General features: G+C 43.1%; 1 protein-coding gene across 8 annotated transcripts in view; it reads left to right on the top strand.

Annotated features, from left to right (window-relative positions):
* LOC125032974 (unconventional myosin-XVIIIa-like) overlaps nucleotides 1-20,000 on the top strand; it is a 259,197-nt gene that overhangs the window by 221,206 nt on the left and 17,991 nt on the right. For 2 of the 8 annotated variants that reach the window (XM_047624399.1, XM_047624396.1), the window contains exons 2-7: nucleotides 1,857-1,916; nucleotides 4,958-10,348; nucleotides 11,325-11,444; nucleotides 11,615-11,869; nucleotides 13,182-13,336; nucleotides 13,684-13,807. In XM_047624399.1, coding sequence (XP_047480355.1) covers nucleotides 1,857-1,916; nucleotides 4,958-10,348; nucleotides 11,325-11,444; nucleotides 11,615-11,869; nucleotides 13,182-13,336; nucleotides 13,684-13,807 — 6,105 coding nt within the window. Of the gene's footprint in view, nucleotides 1-771; nucleotides 1,001-1,856; nucleotides 1,917-4,957; nucleotides 10,349-11,324; nucleotides 11,445-11,614; nucleotides 11,870-13,181; nucleotides 13,337-13,683; nucleotides 13,808-20,000 lie in introns of those variants that run through there. The other 6 variants (XM_047624398.1, XM_047624401.1, XM_047624406.1 and 3 more) reach the window with 4 other exon arrangements.

Genomic DNA, 20,000 nt, shown 5'->3' with positions numbered 1-20,000 from the left:
AACGCATATCGATGATCTGGTTCATTTTATCGTTTTAGTTTATTGTGTCATTTTTATTGATGCTGTTGTTGTAGGCATGCCAGTCGTGAAGGTTCGATAACGAATGGGGAGAGATTATTACTCGACAATTCTCCTTGTTGTCGCCTAGGAGGCTGTTGTTGTTGTTGGCGATTCCCTGCGGTGTTTTTCCTTCCGATGCCGGTGTGCTCGTTCTTGCACCCTTGCGACCTTGCAGCCTAGCATCTTTGCAGCCTGGCACCCTTACACACTTACATCCTTGCAGTCTCGCCGCGCCCGTGGCGATCTTTTTTGCCTTCGCCCAATCCACCAGCCCGTCGGGCGAACTCTGGCTCCGGGTGCGGGCGCAGAGTCGGGTGGCTCGCGAGGGGCGGGGAGAACCACGTAATGCCGTAATGATGCTTTTGGCACTTTCGTCATGAGTGCCTTTTGCATCCGGGCGTGGGGCCAGGGCGAGGGCATGGGCCTCGCCTTGGCACTCCGAGCAGGCCCTGTCTCAGTGTGCGAGCTCGGCCTGAGGGAGACGCCAAGTGGTCCTAGGTGTTCCTCCGCCTCCCCTTCGCCTCCCCCTCGCCCGCCCCTCTTGATTCTTCTCCCAGGAAGGCGCCCGGGACTCCAAGCGAAGGGCAGGCCGTGGGCGCCGAGGGCTGTGGATGATGTTATTTGTGTGAGCAAGGCCGGACGCGTGTGTGTGTGTGTTCGCGCGGACACGTAGTGCCAGTGCCAGGACGCGCGGCCTACCAGGCCTGACCTTTCGAGGCCGCCCGCTGATCTGCGTCGAGCCTTGTGACCGGGGGGAATCCGCCTTCTCTGGAGGGGTCTCTCCTCACCATGAGAATCTGCGGGCGTGCAAGGGCGGCCGTAGCAGCAGCTGGGATGAGCGGGGGGCCCCGACTGCCTCGCCCCCGTGGAGTGTCGTCGCAAACCGTGCAGCCGCGTCGGAGCCAGCATGTTCTCCATTGTCTCCACCGTCCTGCCCATTGTAGGTGGCTCGTGCGCCCTCACGCCCCCGGTCCTTCAATGTCTAGATATCTGTCCTTATCTTCTTTTTCATGGAGATATTTTCTGATGATTAGGATATACAAGTAAATTGGATTCGTTGTGGCCGGAGATGACATGTGGGCTGTACCTCTGTCTGATATTGCATATGAATCATGGGCGCATTAGGCGATATGGTCATTACCATCATGTTTAATGTCATCCGGTTGTTAGATTGTTGGGTGACGGACTCGATCCTTGTGTCATCTTTAGCTCCTCTTCTTTTTATTCCTGCCCCTCGTTATTGTCCTTTGCCCCTGCCCCCTGCCCCCGGCCCCCGGCCCCCGGCCCCCCTCCTACCTCTACCTCTACCTCTACCTCTACCCGTGCCCTCCCCCCCCCTCGACCCTCACAGATTGAAATTAATGAAGGTCATTCGTGTAATGGAGCGAAGTTATTTTACGAGACAAGAAGCCCGTCTCGTTCCCGCCAGACAGCCGACTCGTTTGGTCGTCTATCCGCCTGCCTGTTCTTCATATCTTTGTTTTCCGTCCTACCTTTAAGGTCCCTGTTATACCTGTACCACTTTGTTATTTTATTTTATTTTATTTTATTTTTCCGTCGGGTTTGCTTGCCCGCTGAGTGCTACGTGTGCCTGGCATCATGCATTTCCTCTCCCTCTAGTGAACTCCTAAACGTCAACTGTCTTATCCCTTAGCATAAGGCCTCTCTTACCCCTAGATTCCTTAGTGTTCAGAAGGGAGTGTTTGATGTCAGGGCTCGGGCCTCTTCAGAATCCCCGCTTCTGTAAGTTGGGAGTTTTAGCATTCATGGTCGTGTGTTGGTCTGTCTGTCCGCAGCTGTCTGCCATCGACGTTGACGGCGCCACAGAATGCAACACGCCGTTCGACCCAACCCGGGTAAGGGAGAAAGATGGGGAGAGAGAGAGAGAAAGACAGGTGGAGTGAGAAAACTGGACGATGTGGATAAATATGTGGATATTTGCATTTAACATTTGTCCTTGACCGTTTTTTTTTTTTTTTTTTTTTTTTTTTTTGGGGGGGGGGGGTGATTGTGTATTCTTCACCCTCGTGCATGGTGTCCGGAGGAGATTGTGTGATGATTTGTCTCTTGTGCATCCTTTTTCACTCGAAATCCGTTCAGTGGATGATACCCCCCACTCTTTTCCTCCGTCCCCTTTTATTGTTGTCGGAAGTTTGTGTGCTTGTGTTATTACAGCGGTTGGTGGGAGTTTGCTCAACAGCTAATGGGTTTATTTTGTGTTCTTTTTGTGCATCTGCAATAAAAGCTTTTTACCTTCATCGCATCCAGCCTTTTTAGTGATTTTTTTCTTTTCTAAAACTATTCTTTTCTTGTTTTGATTGATCTTTCTTTTTGCTCGACACACATTTCCTGTTTACTGCATGTGTTTGCCAATCCCACCATGCACGTACACACGTCAAATTTATTCAATGACCCAAACGCTGCCGCACAACATGCTTTCATCGCTTGCACATTATTTTGTATGTATAGGCAAGGATGGGGGTTTCGACGCGCACACACACACACACACACACACACACACACACACACACACACACACACACACACACACACACACACACACACACACACACACACACGGGCATGGGGGACACCCTTAGTGTATTCTTGCCATCACATTGTTCTTGTGAGGGGCGTGAGTCACCCTTTTCTTTGCCAACTGTGTATATTGTCTCCTGTCATCCTCTATCTCTCTCTCTTCCCTTATCCTTGCATTCCACTTGAATTTAATGAGGTGATGTTCGTTTTCTCTCCGTCGCTTTTCTGTATCTTGTATTTCTTCATTTCTCCGTCTTCTCTGTTTCTGTCTGTCTTTTCTTTCTTCTTTCTTGCATCTTTCTCTTCTTCTCTTTTCTTTTTTCACTTCTTTTCTTCTCTCTCTCTCTCTCTCTCTCTCTCTCTCTCTCTCTCTCTCTCTCTCTCTCTCTCTCTCTCTCTCTCTCTCTCTCTCTCTCTCTCTCTCTCTCTCTCTCTCTGTCTCTTTTCTTTTCTCTTTTCTCCCACCTCTCTCTCTCTCTCCTTCTCTCTCTCTCTCTCTCTCTCTCTCTCTCTCTCTCTCTCTCTCTCTCTCTCTCTCTCTCTCTCTCTCTCTCTCTCTCTCTCTCTCTCTCTCTCTCTCTCTCTCTCTCATATTCTCTGTCGTCGTCTCTCCCTCTATCTTCTCCCTTCTCTCCCTCTCTCTGTCGTTGTCGTCTTCCCCTCTTGCCTTTCCCTTCTCTCTCCTCTCTCTGTCGTCTTCATCTTTTCCTCTTTCCTTTTCTTTCTCTCCCCCTCTCCTCACTGCCCTATCTTCCTCTTCCTTTCTCCCAGACTCGCTCTCTCCTGACTCGCCCGCGTACTGCCTTCCCAAACAGACGCAACTAATACAGTACAAGGCCGTTCTCCTACATGCCTGTTAGAAGGATTAAATAGGAGATAAGGATGCCGCATTTGAAGATTTTGCGTTTTGAATTTTGATGATTAACAGATGTGGATTTTTTATTGAAAAATAACGAGGAGGATACAGGGGAAGCCCAAAAATAAATAGCTTTCAAGAAAGGAATACAATTTACTACAGCAGGTTCGAGGTTTCAGAATTGGCAATCTGTCATAATTAGCGCAGTGGCAGGCGTCATTAACAGGTATCTGCAGGTTGACATGCACAAGTGACAGAGCTGCAGTCATTTGGTTATTACGTTTATATAAGGCACCGTTTCTGAAAGAAGCGCTCGCTACCGGTCACTTGAACAAAATAAGGAAAGTATAATTTGTTTTAACGTCTTACCGGCTGCAGGTCTCAGCTCTAGTATCATAACTTCCACGCTTGTGTAGCTTTGCGGCCTTTGATCCTTGCCTTGCATTATATGAACCATTGTCAGCCTTATCTCCAAGCTCCAAAATGCTTGGGTTACAGTTTACAATTGTTGAAGATCTTGAAGGCGGAAAGAGCGTGACGTCAGAGGCAGACTAAGTTAGCATCGGTGGCAGTCACGCTGTTCGCGTGTTTTCCTTGTTTAATTGTCAGCGGCGTGAGTCAGTCGTCCAATTTTATGCCCCATGCCTCTCATGGTCACCGCGCGGCTGCACACGTGACACGCTCCCTCCTTTTCGCTCAAATTTCTCCAGGACTTTTAATATACCCCGCTCTCTTGACTCTCCCACCCTCGTGTTTTTTTTCACCAAGACCCTTTTCTTTATTCTATTTTATAGGAGATAAGTGTGCCGAGCTTTCAATGTTGATTAAATCAATTAAGAAGACCTTGCCCCATATACCCCTTCTTGCCATCTAAATTTGCATAACTTTGGGTATTTTGGGAAAGACCGGAGAAGAGCCCCCACCCCCTCAGAGGGGAGATTATTCTCCTGGGGTTTATGATCATTATATTATCTATAATCTTGAAAACGTGAATGATGGTGGTTTTATACTGTATATTAATGCTTTTTTTTTTTTTTTTTTTTTTTTTTTTTTTTTACTAGATTTGAATTTGATTTGTTAGGCATTTTTGTTGTTTTTTAATCCTGTGTGATGTTTTTTTGTACAGCATGACAAAGGCTATTTGATTTTTTTCCATTCTGTAGTGGATAATCTCATGTATTGATTGCTCCTTGTAATACATTTTTCTTGTGTGGTATGTAGGTGTGTTGCATGAAGCCTTTTTATTTTATATATATGTGTAAGCTTTATGTATTTGTGATGTCTGGAAAATAAAGTATAAAGTATTTGCAAGGTCATTTGTTGTGAATAATTTGTATTCTTTATCTTCATTTACTTGCAATTAATAACTCATGAATTTTTCTTTTCTTGCTTTTTACATTTTTGTTTGATAATTTTTTTCTAAACTTTGAAGATGTTAATGAAAGTACTTTGAGGCATGCTGATAGGCCATAAATAGAGGACTGACATGCCCCATGCCCACAGCTGGATGACCTGAGCTCCGACAGTGACGACGAGTACTTCGATGTTGTGGCGATATCAGCCCTCCGTCAGCAGCCCCCACCCCCTCAAAGCCCGGCTAAACCCCCTCCACAGCAGCCCCCCCAGGCACCTTTCCTCCCACCCACCCACAGCCAAAGTTTACCAGCTGTGAATAAAGGCATCAGGCCTATGGGCAATGCACAGGCTCAGCAACATGCACCTGCAGCCAAACCTTCACCAGGTTCTGTGGCAAAGAATGTGGAGGCTTCTAGGCTGGCTCCCAGTGCTGGTGCCACAGACAAGAACAAGGACCTTAAATCACAGGCAACTGCTACCCCAGTCAACAGTCCAAACCAGCAAGCACAGAAAGCTCCTGCAGCAATTGGAAATGGAACTTTGCCAAAGAAAATCCTTCAAGAACAACAGCAGGTACCCAGTGCTCCCAAAAAATATCCTGCGCCAAAGCCTCCTTCTGCGACGCAAAATGCGAACGAACCACTTCAGCCAAACAGAACAGATCCTGCACATGGAGATTCCACTTCGCCACCAGCTAAGTCTGAATGCCAAGCCTCTGAGAAGGCAGTTCCAGAAAAGAAACCTGTGCCCCTACCATCTGACCAAGTGAATCAACCACAGAATATAGGGGATGGCAAAAAGGCCACACGAGCACCATCATTCAAGAAATATCCAGCACCTAAGCCTCCAACAACAGTTCCTGACAAAGAGACAGTAAAACCTGAAGTTGTAGATTCTGCTCCACAGCCAGCCATTTCCCCAGAGGATAAAACCTTACCTGTCTCAGATCTTGCCGTTCTTGATAACAAAACGACTGGCACTGTTACTAGGGAGACAAAACAGGAAACAAAACTCCATGCTGAAGCAGAATCTGGTGTGGCCTCTGTAAAGAAACAACAGACAATCGACACTACGAAAGACAACACGACTCCAGATTCGAAACATAAAACGACTGAAAAGGAAACGAAACAATCCACAACGAATCAGATAAACCCACAAACAGATACATCTCGAAAAGTAAGAGCAGGAAGTCCAATTCCAGACAAAGCAGTAGTGTTGGGCATAAAGTCTCCAGCCGTGGTTACTGGGAAACTTCAGATTACCCCTTCAGATGGAGTTAGTCAGTCAGAGAAGACAAAAGGAGCATTGGTTGCTTCAAATAAAGTCGAACCAAAGCCCACAGAGCAGATCAGTGATGGTAGTAAGGCAGAAACAAATAAACTTATTAATAAAAATGACTGTGTAAGTGGTAAAGAAACTGTCCACCAGGATTTAAATACAGCAGTGCAAAAGGAAAATGTTGAAAGTGTTGACCAACCCAAAATGACAAATGGTATTTTAATAGAAAGTCAGAAACAAGAAGAGGTCACACAGAAGGCAAATAAAGCCCAGCCTGTAGGTCATTCCAAAGAAGATAAAAAATCTAGTAACGATGACCCAGCTGCAAAGATAGAGAACTTCTTGGACAGTGAAATCTCAGAGATGGAAGTGTTCAGCGAGAGAAGTAGTAGATGCAGTTCAGTGGCTAGTGATCTTTCAAGAGCAGTATCTCCAGATTATTCTCAGAAGTCAGGAAGACGCAGTAGAAGTGATAAACTAGCTTCGATCATGAATAAGTGGGAGAGTGAAGAGGTTTCACAAGTTTCACAGAAAAGTAATAGAGTAAAGACACCCAAAATTGGCAGATTAACTGGACTTGCCAATAAATTTGAAGCTGGGAAGGATACTGGCAGTGCAAAGAATGAACTTGCAGATAACAAGAATAATATTCTTAGCAAACTCAAGAACCCATATAGTCCACCATTCAACCCAGAACCAAGACCACCAGATCCAGTTCCAAAGAAAAATATTGGGGGAATCAACACCTCAAAGTTCGGAAGTGTTGCAAGCTTTACCAGAAAGCCAGGTGATCCCAAGAAAGAGTCAGAGAGAAAACGGCTAATTGGCAAAGACACAACAACAAAATTAAAGGATGAAGCAACAGAAAATGTAATCAATAAAGAGAAAACTCTTGCCAAAGATGGAGGAACTGAGAAAGGAAAAGAGCAAGTGAATCAGAAGGATAGCAGTGGAGCTGCAGAAAACAAGGATTTAAAGGATGCTCAGGAAAAGGTTAAAGGTAATCAGGTGGAGGTTATACCAAATGGAGACATACATTCTGTAGATTCAAATGTATCTGTTAGTGAGAGTGAAGCAAAAGTCAGCAAGAAAAAGAAGAAAAAGAAAGTTGTAGATGCAGAAAAATCAGTTGAAGCAGATGTTGCAAATGTTCTGCAAGATAAGTCACTTGATGATTCAAAGGATAAAACAGATTTAGTGAAAGTCAACAAAGAGAATTCTTCAGATGCTGTAATTGAAAAGGCAGGTGTAAAGAAGGAGACAGCTGAGTCTGGTACTAAGGACCTTATAGTTAACAGTATTCCAGTCAATGAAAAGGAAAATATAACATCAAAAACTGTGGATGGTACAGACAAAACAGATATTCCTAGTGAAAAAGCCATGAAAACTAAAGCAGTGAATGAAATAACAAAAGCAGCTGAAAGTAAAAATATTTCAAGCAAAGAGGGTGAGAGTAAAGACCTCAAGAATAAGACAAAGGATAGCACAGACACTCAAGAGAAGCCAATCACTGAACCTCCCAGTAAGGCAACAGATGAAAAAGCTGGTATCAAAGCCAAACAAAATAAGGCGGAGGACACTACACTTGCCAAAGAAAAAGTGGATAATAGCACTGGTGCCAAAACCACATCATTAGAATCTAAGGAGAAAACTAATGTAAAAGTCAAAGAAAATGAAACATTTTCATCAAAGGTCATAGACGGGAAACCAAAAGGGGATGACATCACTGATAAAGAAAAGGAAGCCATTGTCAAGACTAAGCCAGTTGACACTAAGGATATTAAGGTTACAACAGAAAATATAACAATTTCATCAAAGGTCACAGACAAGACACCAAAAGGGGATGACATCACTGATAAAGAACAGGAAGCCATTGTCAAGACTAAGCCAGTTGACACTAAGGATATTAAGGTTACAACAGAAAATATAACAATTCCATCAAAGGTCACAGACAAGACACCAAAAGGGGATGATATCACTGATAAAGAAAAGGAAGCCATTGTCAAGACTAAGCCAGTTGACACTAAGGATATTAAGGTTACAACAGAAAATATAACAATTTCATCAAAGGTCACAGACAAGACACCAAAAGGGGATGACATCACTGATAAAGAAAAGGAAGCCATTGTCAAGACTAAGCCAGTTGACACTAAGGATATTAAGGTTACAACAGAGAAAATTTCTGATGCCAAGATTGGTGAGAATAAGGAAGTTAAGGAAAAAATAGATGCCAGTGAAAAAGTGGCTAAACTAAGGTTAAAGGCTAGGTTAAAGATGAATAAAATGAAGGACATGGAGGTAAAGACAGAGGAAACTAAAGATACCAAGGGAAAGACAAGTGAATCTAATGATATCAAGGCAAAGACAGGTGAATCTACTAACGATACCATAGTAAAGGAAGATTTAATTAAGGATCAGAAGATAAAAACAGACAAAGCAAGTGATATCAGGGTTAATGCAGATGAAACTAAAGATACCAAGGTAGTGATAGAAGATACCATACTAAAGATGGATGGTACTGAGGATGCTAAGAGAGAGGATTTAAAGGTGAAAATAGATAAATCAAAAGATGGTGTCACAGATACCAAGAAGAAGACAGATAAAACAGAGGATAGTGAGGGCAAAGCAGATGAAGTAGAAGATGCTAAAGTTAAGACAGATAAGAGAGAAGATACCAAAGTAAAAACAGATAAAATAGAGGATGCTAAGGTAAAGACAGTTAAGGTACAAGATTCTAAGGTAAAGACAGAAAAGGTAGAAGATGTTGCAGTAAAGGAAGATAAAGTAGTAGATGCTAAGGTTAAGACAGATAAGAGAGAAGATACCAAAGTAAAAACAGATAAAATAGAGGATGCTAAGGTAAAGGCAGTTAAGGTACAAGATTCTAAGGTAAAGATGGATAAGGTAGATGATGCTGCAGTAAAGAGGGATAAGGTAGAAGATGCCAAAATAAAGGCAGATAAGATAGTAGATGCCAAAGTAGTGACAAATAAGGAAGAAGATACCAAAGCAGAGATTAACAAGGTAGCAGATACCAAAGTACAGGTAGATAAGATGGAGGAAGCCAAGATAAAAAGCGATGAAAGTATGGCTATCAAAGGAAAGGTTGATGAAGTCCAAGATGTCAAGTTGAAACAAGATGTGATCACTGATGCTGGAACAAGTTTAACAGAAAAGAAGAAAGTACGAATCAGGACTCCAAGTATGGATTCCCAAAAAGAACTTAGTGTAGGAAAGATTGAGGATTTGATAGCAGGTGGCATTAAGGATTCAAACAAGGTACTTGAAGTGTCCGATACAAAGCCTAAGGTGGATGAAACTTCTAGTACTCCTGTCACATTGAAAGAAGTAAAAGATGTAGAATCAAAAGCAGATATCAAAGCAGTAGAAATTGTTCCTGAGACACCTAAAACACCTGAAGAAACTGGCTGCAGGCCTAAAGTATTTAAATTACCTGAGTTGATGAAAGAAGAAAATCAAGGAATAGATGTGAACCAGGCCATCATGCAAAAACTTACGAGGAAACATCATGAGGAAAGCAGGCATGAGGAAAAGAAGGGTAAGAGAAGTGTCGCTCTCAGGGGAGCAGTTATGGGAGCAGTCAATAAAACTAAATTGGCCTTTGGCATAGGTACAAAAACTCTGGGAGAATCTGTTCCAGTACAGCCTAGTATACCACAGCCAAGTGTTGTTCCAAAGCCCGAAGAAAGTATGGATGATAAAATAAACATCAAAATATTAGGAAAGCCTGTTCCTGAATTGGAATCGGAGGTGGAAGCTTTGATAAGAGAAGCATCAGCTCTCCTAGGGCCTGACAGCATGTCTCCACAACCTTCTACCTCGGCTGCATCAGCACCATCCAGTCCCTTGAAGGATATTGAAAGACCTATACCCTTGAGTGAAAAGATAGAGTTACATGTAGAGAAGAACCATACAACTTGCATAGGAGAGGAAGGCGAGGAAGAGGTATATGTTGATGCCATTGACCCATCCCAACTGCATTCATTATCCTCTAATGCAGTAGATCCTACCCAGCTCGATATCTTGATGCCTCTCCCTGATGTTCAGGCAGAGAGAGAGCGACGCTCTCGTTCTCGCACTCCCATGGATCGCTCTGAGAGATCCTGCACACCATCACCTGTAGTAGCGCAGACTGAAGCTCTTCTCTCCGAGACAGACCGACTCCTCAAAAGGTCTCGGTCCAACAAGTCCCTCAGAAGGTCTTATAGCCGTTCTCTGTCAGCAGCAGCACTGCATAAAGTAGGTCTACAAACCACACATACCCCTTAGGGAGTGGGGGAAATTAAAATCCTGGGAATCAAGTAGTGTCTGAAATTGCTTGTCATAAAGCCTATCTTCCCTTTTTGTAGTCTGTGTGTATGTGTGTAGACCTCGATAATTTTGTAGTTTTATGTTGTAGATTTATTTCAAGAATTCCCTAGTGTAGAGTGTTATACCATATACCCTGTATCCATTATGTATTGTTTTAAATTCTAATTTAACATGTTCACATACCTTATTCACTTCCAGTCTGCGCAGATGGTATTGGAAGCAAAGTTTGAGCTCCAAAGAAATGGAATATTGTGCAATGTAAGTTGTCATGTGAAGGGCCACATGACAGAAGAAAACTGCCAAATTTGCGTACACTAGCTCCTTTACTTTTATATATTTTCTCTTTATTTAATTGGTGGTTTACTCCTTTCAGATATTTTAGAGGTTTTACTAATCACAAATGTGTTTTCAAACCTTGGTCTCATATTCATAATATATGTATTTTGCAGCCTTTTATTGTAGTGATTTATGGTTCAAAAGATGCATTTTCTTTCTTTATTTTCCTTTGCTTCAAGTACTATAATTTTTTATTTATTTACTTATATATTATTTTAAAAAGCTGCACAGTTCATTCACAGCTTTCTACATTTTAAGTAGCCAATTTGTTTACTTACAAGTATAAACATTATAAAAAATTACATCTATTCACATGCCAGAAATTTAAGTTGTATTAACTATTCACATATCTTTTGAGGTATCATGTTAAATATATAGACATCAATAATTCTAATATGTGAATATCTATATGTTGTTAGTTTTGAGTTTTGAGTTGTGGAGAACTTCATGACTTGAAATAGACGTTTAGATATATGATTTGTCTGGAGTAAGAAATATCAAAATCCATCTAACTATAAGTGACACTGTGTTTACTTCCCAGTCTAAAAGTTCCTTCCTTATTAAACAGCTGTCAGAGGTAGCAGCAGACCTCTCAGAAGAGCATACCACAGCACACTTAGCAGGAGAGAGGCTGGAAGCTGAACAGGCAGAGAGAATGAAGCTAGAAAAGGAATTAGACAGGCTGCAGGTAACTAGAGGAACTGGATATGATTGTTATTGGGATGCAGTGGAGTTATACAGTATTTTATTTGTGACTGAATTAACTTATTGAAAAGGTAGTTACAAGCAGTCTTTGAATCTAGAATTGAATAATACAAAGAGAGAACAAATTGCTAACTTTTCCTGGCTATTTTACAGACGGATGTTAGGCGCATGACAACAGAGAATGGTAAACTCGAGATGGAGAAACTAGCACTCCGCACAGAAGTTCTCTCTGCAGCGGATCTCAACGGAGATGCAGATGATGATGATTACGGTGAAGAGGCCTCTCTGTATAAGAGGAAGTATGAGTGGTGCCTTCGAGAGATTGAGGTCCTGAAGAAGCAGTTGAAGCAACAGCAGGAGGATGATTATGATCAGCTTGTCCTAATGAAGAAACAGCTGGAGAAGAAGGTTTGTGAATTAATCTTTCTTTGTGATCATTGGCAAGCAATTTCTTCTTTTTTGAAATTGGTCCAGTAAGGGTGACATCAATGGCATTTTTTATATGGATTGCATTGAATTCTGATATAGCATCTTCAGTATGGCAATAAAGAAAAAATGCAAATAATGAATCCTCTTTTTCTGTATTATAATCAAGTATTAAACACATGGAAGAGATGAACAGCCAAATTAATAGTATATTTCCTACCATTTAAGATGCACAAGCCCAACAAAGTAAAGTATCCTTATAAACTTAGCAGTGAATATTTGGGAGACAAATAATTCCAGCTGAATGACATCTCAGACAAATTGGAGAAGGGCAGTTTTCAATGATCATATCAATGGGGCCATGAAAGCCTTAGGATGTCTTTTATTTTCTGATAATTTCATTTTGGCTGAAGAGTTATAATGATCCTACCCTGAGTAGTTGTGGATCTGAAATGACAAATAAAACCATTGGTTGGTGGAAGTTCACTCAGTATAAATTGTGTATTACCTTCAAAAGTTTTCCAGGGATTTATATTCACAAAAAAGGAGAAACAATTATTACAGAGGCAGGCATTTTAATCATCTTAGCAACATCCATTGACATTATGTACTTTATTGTTTATCACTGGAAATCACATATCAATGGTGCTCAAACTGATATTATGATTTGTTGTCCAAAGCCAACAGAACAATGGCAGTCTGTTAGCAGCAGCATTAAGAAAATTATTTTATAATTATACTCAAGGGCTAGTCTAACCTAACTGTACAGTATGATTATTGGAGAAGAAAAAAAGTATTATAACCGTATCTGAGTAGTTAGTGACAGTGACAGGTGATGCAAACCTATTTCTTATTTCTCTCTTATTGAATAGGTCGCATGGCAGAGCTCATTTTGAGTAAAAAAAATTAAGTTACTTTGACTTAATTTTTTTTCCTGATTCCATCATATGTAAATGAATCTTTCAAAACTTTTAGCTATAGAAGACCGTTTCATGTCAAAAATGTTATCAAATAAAATGAAAATAGGTTTAGACCATTATGAAACTTGACAAGGGATTTAATCTTATTTGATTATTAAATCATGTATTTAGGTGTTGGTGAATTTAAAATCCATTTTGATTATAAAAGAAAACTGAGTCATAAAGAGGTGAAAATTGATCAGATTGTAGCAAAGATAAAGAAATTTAAAATGTCATGAAAAGTTTTTAACAAAATAAGAGAAAGTATGGAAAGTCCTTTGACAGACAGATTATTTTACCAAAATTTTACTTAATTCCATAATCTTCTCCCTCAGGTGGCAGATGCATATGAGGAAACAGACGAACAACGACAAGTGGTGGCACAGATGAAGCGGAAGTGCCAACGACTCCAAGCAGAAATGAATGACCTGAAGATACTGCTGGAGGAACAGACATCGCGTAATAATCTCCTGGAAAAGAAACAGAGAAAGTAAGTATTCCAGAAGTTGAACATTGATTATGGTCTCATGGATGACAGTCTTTTGTTAGAGTTTGAATATTGTTTTTTCTTTTCTTTTCTTTTCTTTTCTTTTCTTTTCTTTCCTCAGAAGCCTTATTTTTGCATTTATAAAAAGCCCCCTTATAATGAATCTTGTTATATAATCTTTAGAAGAGCTTTATTCGTTTAATAAATGTTTTCTTCCCTTTAGCCTTGAATACTGTAACTTACCCCTGAATTAAATATGTCAAAGAATTTAAAAATGAGACTAGACAAAGCTGCTTAACCAGAAGCAAGATGATTAATGAAATGTTTCTTCTTATTCTTCCTATAATAAGGTTTGACCAAGAGATGATGGCCGTTCAGGAGGAGCTACGAGGGGAAAGATCCAATAAGGAGAAGATCCAGAGGGAAAGAGACCAGATCCTCTCCCAAAAGTATTCGTTCGAGCAAGAAGTATCGGTGAGTATTTACATTCAGCCTTGATAGGGGGATTTTGGTATGTTTGAGAGAGGTTTGTTGTGTATTTCATAAGGGATTGTTGTATTTTTTGATAGGGAATTGTTATTGATTGTAGTTTGAGCTGCTGCTTTTTTGGGATGATCCTGTTGGAAATGTTACCTTGAGAATAAGACATAAATATCTTGTTAACCTTCAAAAAAGAAAAGAAAAAAAAGTTATCCCCTATTTTGATGTGAAATCAGCAGCATCGAATATTTAGTTTGAGGTGATTAGTTTAGATAACTAGGAAGAGTTGGAATCTGGACAATGCACCCTTCTGAAAAAAAAATATTTCTAGTGAATCATAATGGAAATGAATTAGGGAAATACAACTAATACACACTTCTGACTGCACTTGCTAGAAATGAGCCAGAAGAAGTAAAAAATATTTATAAGAAGGGAAGTGCGCCACCTGGATTAAGAACACAAATACACACACAAGAAATAAGGTTGAGGTAATGGGAATTATCTTTAATTACCTTAATTACATAGGAAGTTATTTATAATTGAGCTTGTTGGAAAGGAACGACGTCTCTGCTGCCTTTTTGTTATTTATTTTTATAAATAGTTCTTGGGCGGAGAATAAAAGAGATAATGAATATAGTAGTGTTATTGTTTTACGTTTTTGCAATGGTTTTGCAATAATTGTTGAAATCGCAAGATCACGATACCTTGTTAACCTAGGAAGAATAGATGATGAAAAAAAAGTTATCCCCTATTTTACTCGGTTGGCTCCATTAGTAGCCATTAGTATAATAACATAATAAAGCCACGCTCCAGTTAGTATAGGAGGAAGTTTTGTGGCGGGAACGTCCTAGTTACTTCATGCGTGCGGGTTTTCTGAATTGAACGGGACAGGAAGATGCGATTGCTGAATTGGTCAGCTCGTGACAGTTGGTAATCATATGTGTGTAGCTTTTGATGGTTGAAAAGTGACACGGTGGAGAGGACTTTGTGATGTGTTCTCTTTTTTAGATTTGAAAAAAAAAAAGTGATTTCCAGAATTGAGAGCGCTTACGTTTATGTGTGTATATATATATGCAGTCACGTATTATTGCATATTTACGTATATACGGTTTGTGCTTAAGTGCATACACATATAAACACATGATTTGTCGACAAATGAATATATGTTGCGCACGTAAACCGCTTATGAAACACAGGCACACGCATTGAAGATCGACACACGCATTCATGAACCAGAGTTAAGAAAAAACGTGACGTGGCGCCTTGTATGCGACCACGGGCGAGGAAGCGAGACTGGTGAAGACGTTGCCGGCGGGGTCGAGGAAAGTGCGTGGGAAAGTGAGCTAAGTGGCGGTCGAACTCACTCCGATTTGCCTGCATTACATTACATTACACTATTACGTTGCGTTAGACTTCGGCCGGACGCGCCGGGTCATGCACGCAAAGGGGCTTGCCAGCTTGTTCTTGCTACGCCGTGAATTCGGTGGGTGATTTAATATTTAAATTTTTTTATTATTATTTTTTCATGAAAGGAAGGTTATTCCCCGGTGATTTGACCCAGTTTCCCATAAGGTAATGGGCGGATGAGAATATTAGTTCATAAAAATATAATGGCTTACTACCTGTTTTTTCAATTCCTTTATGTAATGCAACCCGGGGAAAAAACAGCGATTTTAACTAGGAACATTTTTAAAATTTGCCCTTAAAAAATCAGAAAGAATATATTTTTCAAGTAAATTTTTCTGTGTGGGAAGAGCGGGAATGCGCGAATGGCAGAATGTACCCGGGGGGGAACGCTGACCAAACCCCTGCTTTGGTCTTTTGTCTTTCTCCTTTTCCTTCTTCTTCTTCTTCTCCTATCTTTTTTTTATTTTTTTTATTTTCTTCTCTCTCTAAAATTTTCTCTCTCTCTCATCTCTCTCTCTCTTCATCTCTCTCTTTTCTCTTTTTTCTTTTTTTTTTTTTTTTTCTTTTCTTTCTTTTTTCTTTTTTTTTTCTCTTTTTTTTTCCTTTTTTTTTTTTTTTTTCCCCTTTTTTTTTTCTCTTTTTTCCCTTTCCCTTCTCTTTTCTCTCTCCTTCCTCTTCCCCTTTTTTTCTCACTCTTTTTCTCCTTTCCTCCTTTCTTCTTCTCAAAACCCTCTCTTTCCCTCTTTCCTTTTTTCTTTTCTCCCCCCCTCCCTCCCCCCTCCCTTTTTCCCCCTTCTTTCCCTCCCTCCCTCCCCCCCCCTCCTTTTTCTTCTCCTTTCCCCTGAATGGCTTGGGGTTGGGTTTATTCATTCTTTGTTCGATGGGGGGGGCCCCTTCTGCTCCCTTCTTCTTTCTTTTTCCTTCTAAAACTCTTTTCTTCCTTTTCTTTTTCTTCTCTTTTTCTTTCCCCTTCCCCCCCTCCTCCCCCCCTCCCCCCTCCTCCTCCTCCTCCTTCCCCCCTCCTCCTCCCCCTCCTTTCCCCCTCCTCCCTTCCCAAGGGGGTTTCTGCTGTTAGTTTCACTCTTTCAGTTACGATACTGTCAGTTACTCATACGTGTCATTCATTCATTCAGTCTGTCACTTATTCATTCACTTACACATTCACTTAATTATAAACCTCACTTACTTGCAGATTCTTTTACTCTCACTCCCCTCAAAAAAGAACTAAATCAAATTTACTCATTCATACTTTATTTTTTTTTCCAAAACTCAGTCACTTATTCCTAAATTCCCGGAGTCCCATTTTTAACAAAATTTCCCCCCTGAATTTTAAAAATTTCCCCCCCCCCCCTCTTCTCTCCTCTCTCTCTCTCTCTCTCTCTTCTCTCTCTTTTCTCTCTCTCTCCCCTCTCTCTCTCTCTCTCTCTCTCTCTCTTTTCTCTCTCTCCCCTCCCCTCTCTCTCTCTATTTTTCTCTCTCTCTCTCTCTCTCTCCCCCTTTCTTCCCTCTCCCTCTTCCCCCCTCCCCCCCCCCCTCCCCCTCCCCCCTCCCCCTCTCCCTCTCCCTCTCCCTCTCCCTCCCTCCCTCCCTCCCTCCCTCCCTCCCTCCCTCCCTCCCTCCCTCCCTCTCCCTCCCTCCCTCCCTCCCTCCCTCCCTCCCTCCCTCCCTCCCCCCTTCCTTTCTCTTTCCTTCTTCCTCACCCTGTCAGTCTCTCTCGCTCCCTTCCCTTTCCCTCTCTCCCTCTCCTTCTCCTCCTTCTCGTTCTGCCCTCCCCTCCCCTCCCCTCCCCTCCCTTCCCTCCGCCTCAGTCTCTCTCCCTTTCAATCCCTCTCCCTCCCTTTCACTCCCCCTCCTTCCCTCTCCCTTTCCCTCTCCCTCTCGCCCTTTCCCTCTCCCTCTCCCTCTCCCTCTCCCTCTCCCTCTCCCTCTCCCTCTCCCTCTCCCTCTCTCTCTCCCTCTCTCTCTTTCACTCCCTCTCTCCCTCTCGGCCCATCGTTTCCCCGTTCTCCTTGGGCGATCTAGATATTGATGTTAAACTAGTTGAGGCCGTAAGAGATCCGCGCTCGCAAGGTCGGCTCGGGGGAACTCGATACCTGGAAATCGAGCGAGTATTAAAGCAGGCGATGACGGGTGGGGGTGGAGGGGTGGCTGGGTAGGCGAAGGGGGGGATGGGCGGAGGGGGTATTCATACTTGTGACTGTCTGTTGGTTTGTCTGTGTCGCTCGATCGTCTCTCTGTCTGCTTCGACATCCAGGCGTCTGCCTCTTTCTTTTGACACACCGAATTGTTTGTCTCTGTTGACACTCGGTCGTCCTTTTCTTACTGTTGACGCTCGTCGCGTATCTCTTTTGACACACTCGATCGTCGTCAGTTCGTCCATTTCTTTTGACACTCGATCGTCTGTCTCTTTTGACACTGCATTGTCTGTACGATTATCATCTTCATTAGCCCTTTCTCTGCGGGTTAAACCGAGCGCCCGTTTTCTCCCCGAGATCCTGTCCCGGGACGTTGGCGGCGCTGCTCCCTCGTCTTTGGCGTTCTTGTAGTTTGTTTCCTTCTTTGAGTCGTCCTGCTTCTGGGTTTTAGGTTTAGCTTTGATTTTTCTTTAGGCATTATTTGTCTCTTTTTTATTGTGTGTTTTTACGACTTTGCTTGATCATTTGTTCTTCTATTCCTTTCTTTTATCATCATGTTTACTATGTGTGGCCTCCTTCATTATTTTTTTTTTTTTTATCTGCTTCCATTCTAATTCCATTCTGTGTTTTCCTATTCCTCTATCATCCTGTTTTAGCTATTTCATGTCCATCATTTTTCGTTGAATGGTGTCTTCTTCCTTCCATCTTCTACCTCCTCTTCTATGTATCGTCTTCCGTCAGTTATCTTCTTCCTTTTATCTTGTCCTTCTTCCACCCGCTTCCCGCTCTCCTTCCGTCGCTCCCTCGCAGGTAGATCATGATAACGGAGAGCAAACAAAAACAAGATAGGCAGGTCTACGTTGATGACCTGGATTAGTTATGATTTATCAGTCCCTTGTTATCTCGGGGCTGAGGTTGTGTGGGAGTCACATGGGAGAGAGAGATAGTGCCGTGTATGGGGAAAGATTGGTTGTTGTCAGGTGGGCTTGGTGGTGCGGTTGAGTTGGCGTTTGGTTGCTTGCCTTCGTGGTGGGTGCTGGTTGCGATCTTGGTAGGGTGGTAGATAACTTGGTAGATAGCGGTGGATAATGGTAAATTGTGGTATATAAAAGGAGGGGGTAATGACATTTATGTAAGTACTAGAATACTGAGTATTTTATCGCCCCTTCCTGCGCGAGACTGAGGCGGGCTCGTTCGTTGGACGCAGCTGTGCCGTTCCCGCGCCGCTGTTCTGGGGAGGGTTGACCCTCTTGCCCGCCCAAATAGCGGTGGCGTTGGAGTAGCCCCTCGTAGCCAGGGGAGGGGGCTCCGCTCAAGGCAAGTAAGCTTGGCACGGACTAATTAAAGGGTTCTAGGCGGGTCCAGTTAGAACGTGCAAGGAGAGGCCGCACTTTACCTCGAGGGGCATAGAGCCACGCCCGACCTCCTCCGGCCGTGCCCAGGCGTCAAGAGCGGAAGCGAAGGAATATAAACTCGGCGATGAATGTACACGCCAATATGAAACTTTTCCTGTCGAGTCAACTGCGGCGAAGGCGCCCGCGCCGCCCAAGCACTCGCGTCCGTGCTCCGCTAAACACGTACAAAGCGACGGTGACGTTTTGCCATGACGTCGACGGCCGGAAGTGCGGCTCTGCGGGCGGGGAAGGGAGGTGGAGAAGGGGGGAAGGGGGAAGGGGGGTGACACACGTGGTCATGACCGCAGATAGAACGCCGAGTGCACAAACAAGTTTAAGGATGTAGGAAGACCAATTAAATGAAATATACAGAGGAATTGGGTGAATGCAGAGCGCGTACTCACGCAAGCAGGCAAGCAGGCAAAAACACACACACACGCACACACAAACGAACACGCGTCCTCTATCTTTCTCACACAAACACACTCAGGCAAGCAAAGAAGAAAAGGATTTGCAAGCACCTGACGGCCCGCCCCTCTTCCCCCTGCCAGTGCATCCGTCGGGAAGCGTAACACACGGCAAGAGGTCGGGCGGCGGGGTGACCGACACGGGTTTTTAGCGCCTCATAAAAATGGCACCAAACAGGGGAAGTCTTGTTCTCTGCGGCCTCATGTCGTGTCGGGGCCATCGGTGTCATGAACTCTGCTGTGTCGTCCGTTGCCTTTAATGTGTTCATGGCGTTCGCTCGTTTTCTCTATGTGTCTGCCTCAGTTGCTTTCTTTGTCTGTCTCTGTTTCGAGCGAATATTTCTCTGTTTCTCTTCTCTCTTCTCTGAGTGTCTCGTTCGTTCTCACTCTCATTCTCTCTGTCTCTGTATGTCTCTCTCTGTCTCTCTCTCTCTCTCTCTCTCTCTCTCTCTCTCTCTCTCTCTCTCTCTCTCTCTCTCTCTCTCTCTCTCTCTCTCTCTCTCTCTCTCTCTCTCTCTCTGTCTGTCTCCCTCCCTCCCTCCCTCCCTCCCTCCCTCCCTCCCTCCCTCCCTCCCTCCCTCCCTCCCTCCTCCCTCCTCCCTCCTCCCTCCCTCCCTTCCTCCCTCTCTCCCTCTCTCCCTCTCTCTCTCTCTCTCTCTCTCTCTCTCTCTCTCTCTCTCTCTCTCTCTCTCTCTCTCTCTCTCTCTCTCTCTCTCTCTCTCTCTCTCTCTCTCTTTCTTTCTCTCTGTCTCTCCCTCTCTCCCTCTCTCACTCTCTCCCCCCC

Source organism: Penaeus chinensis, chromosome 15, assembly GCF_019202785.1.
Source record: "Penaeus chinensis breed Huanghai No. 1 chromosome 15, ASM1920278v2, whole genome shotgun sequence".
In the NCBI taxonomy this organism is placed as follows: domain Eukaryota; kingdom Metazoa; phylum Arthropoda; class Malacostraca; order Decapoda; family Penaeidae; genus Penaeus; species Penaeus chinensis.
The sequence above is the reverse complement of the archived record's forward strand: the minus strand, read 5'-3'. Positions and strand labels throughout refer to the sequence as shown.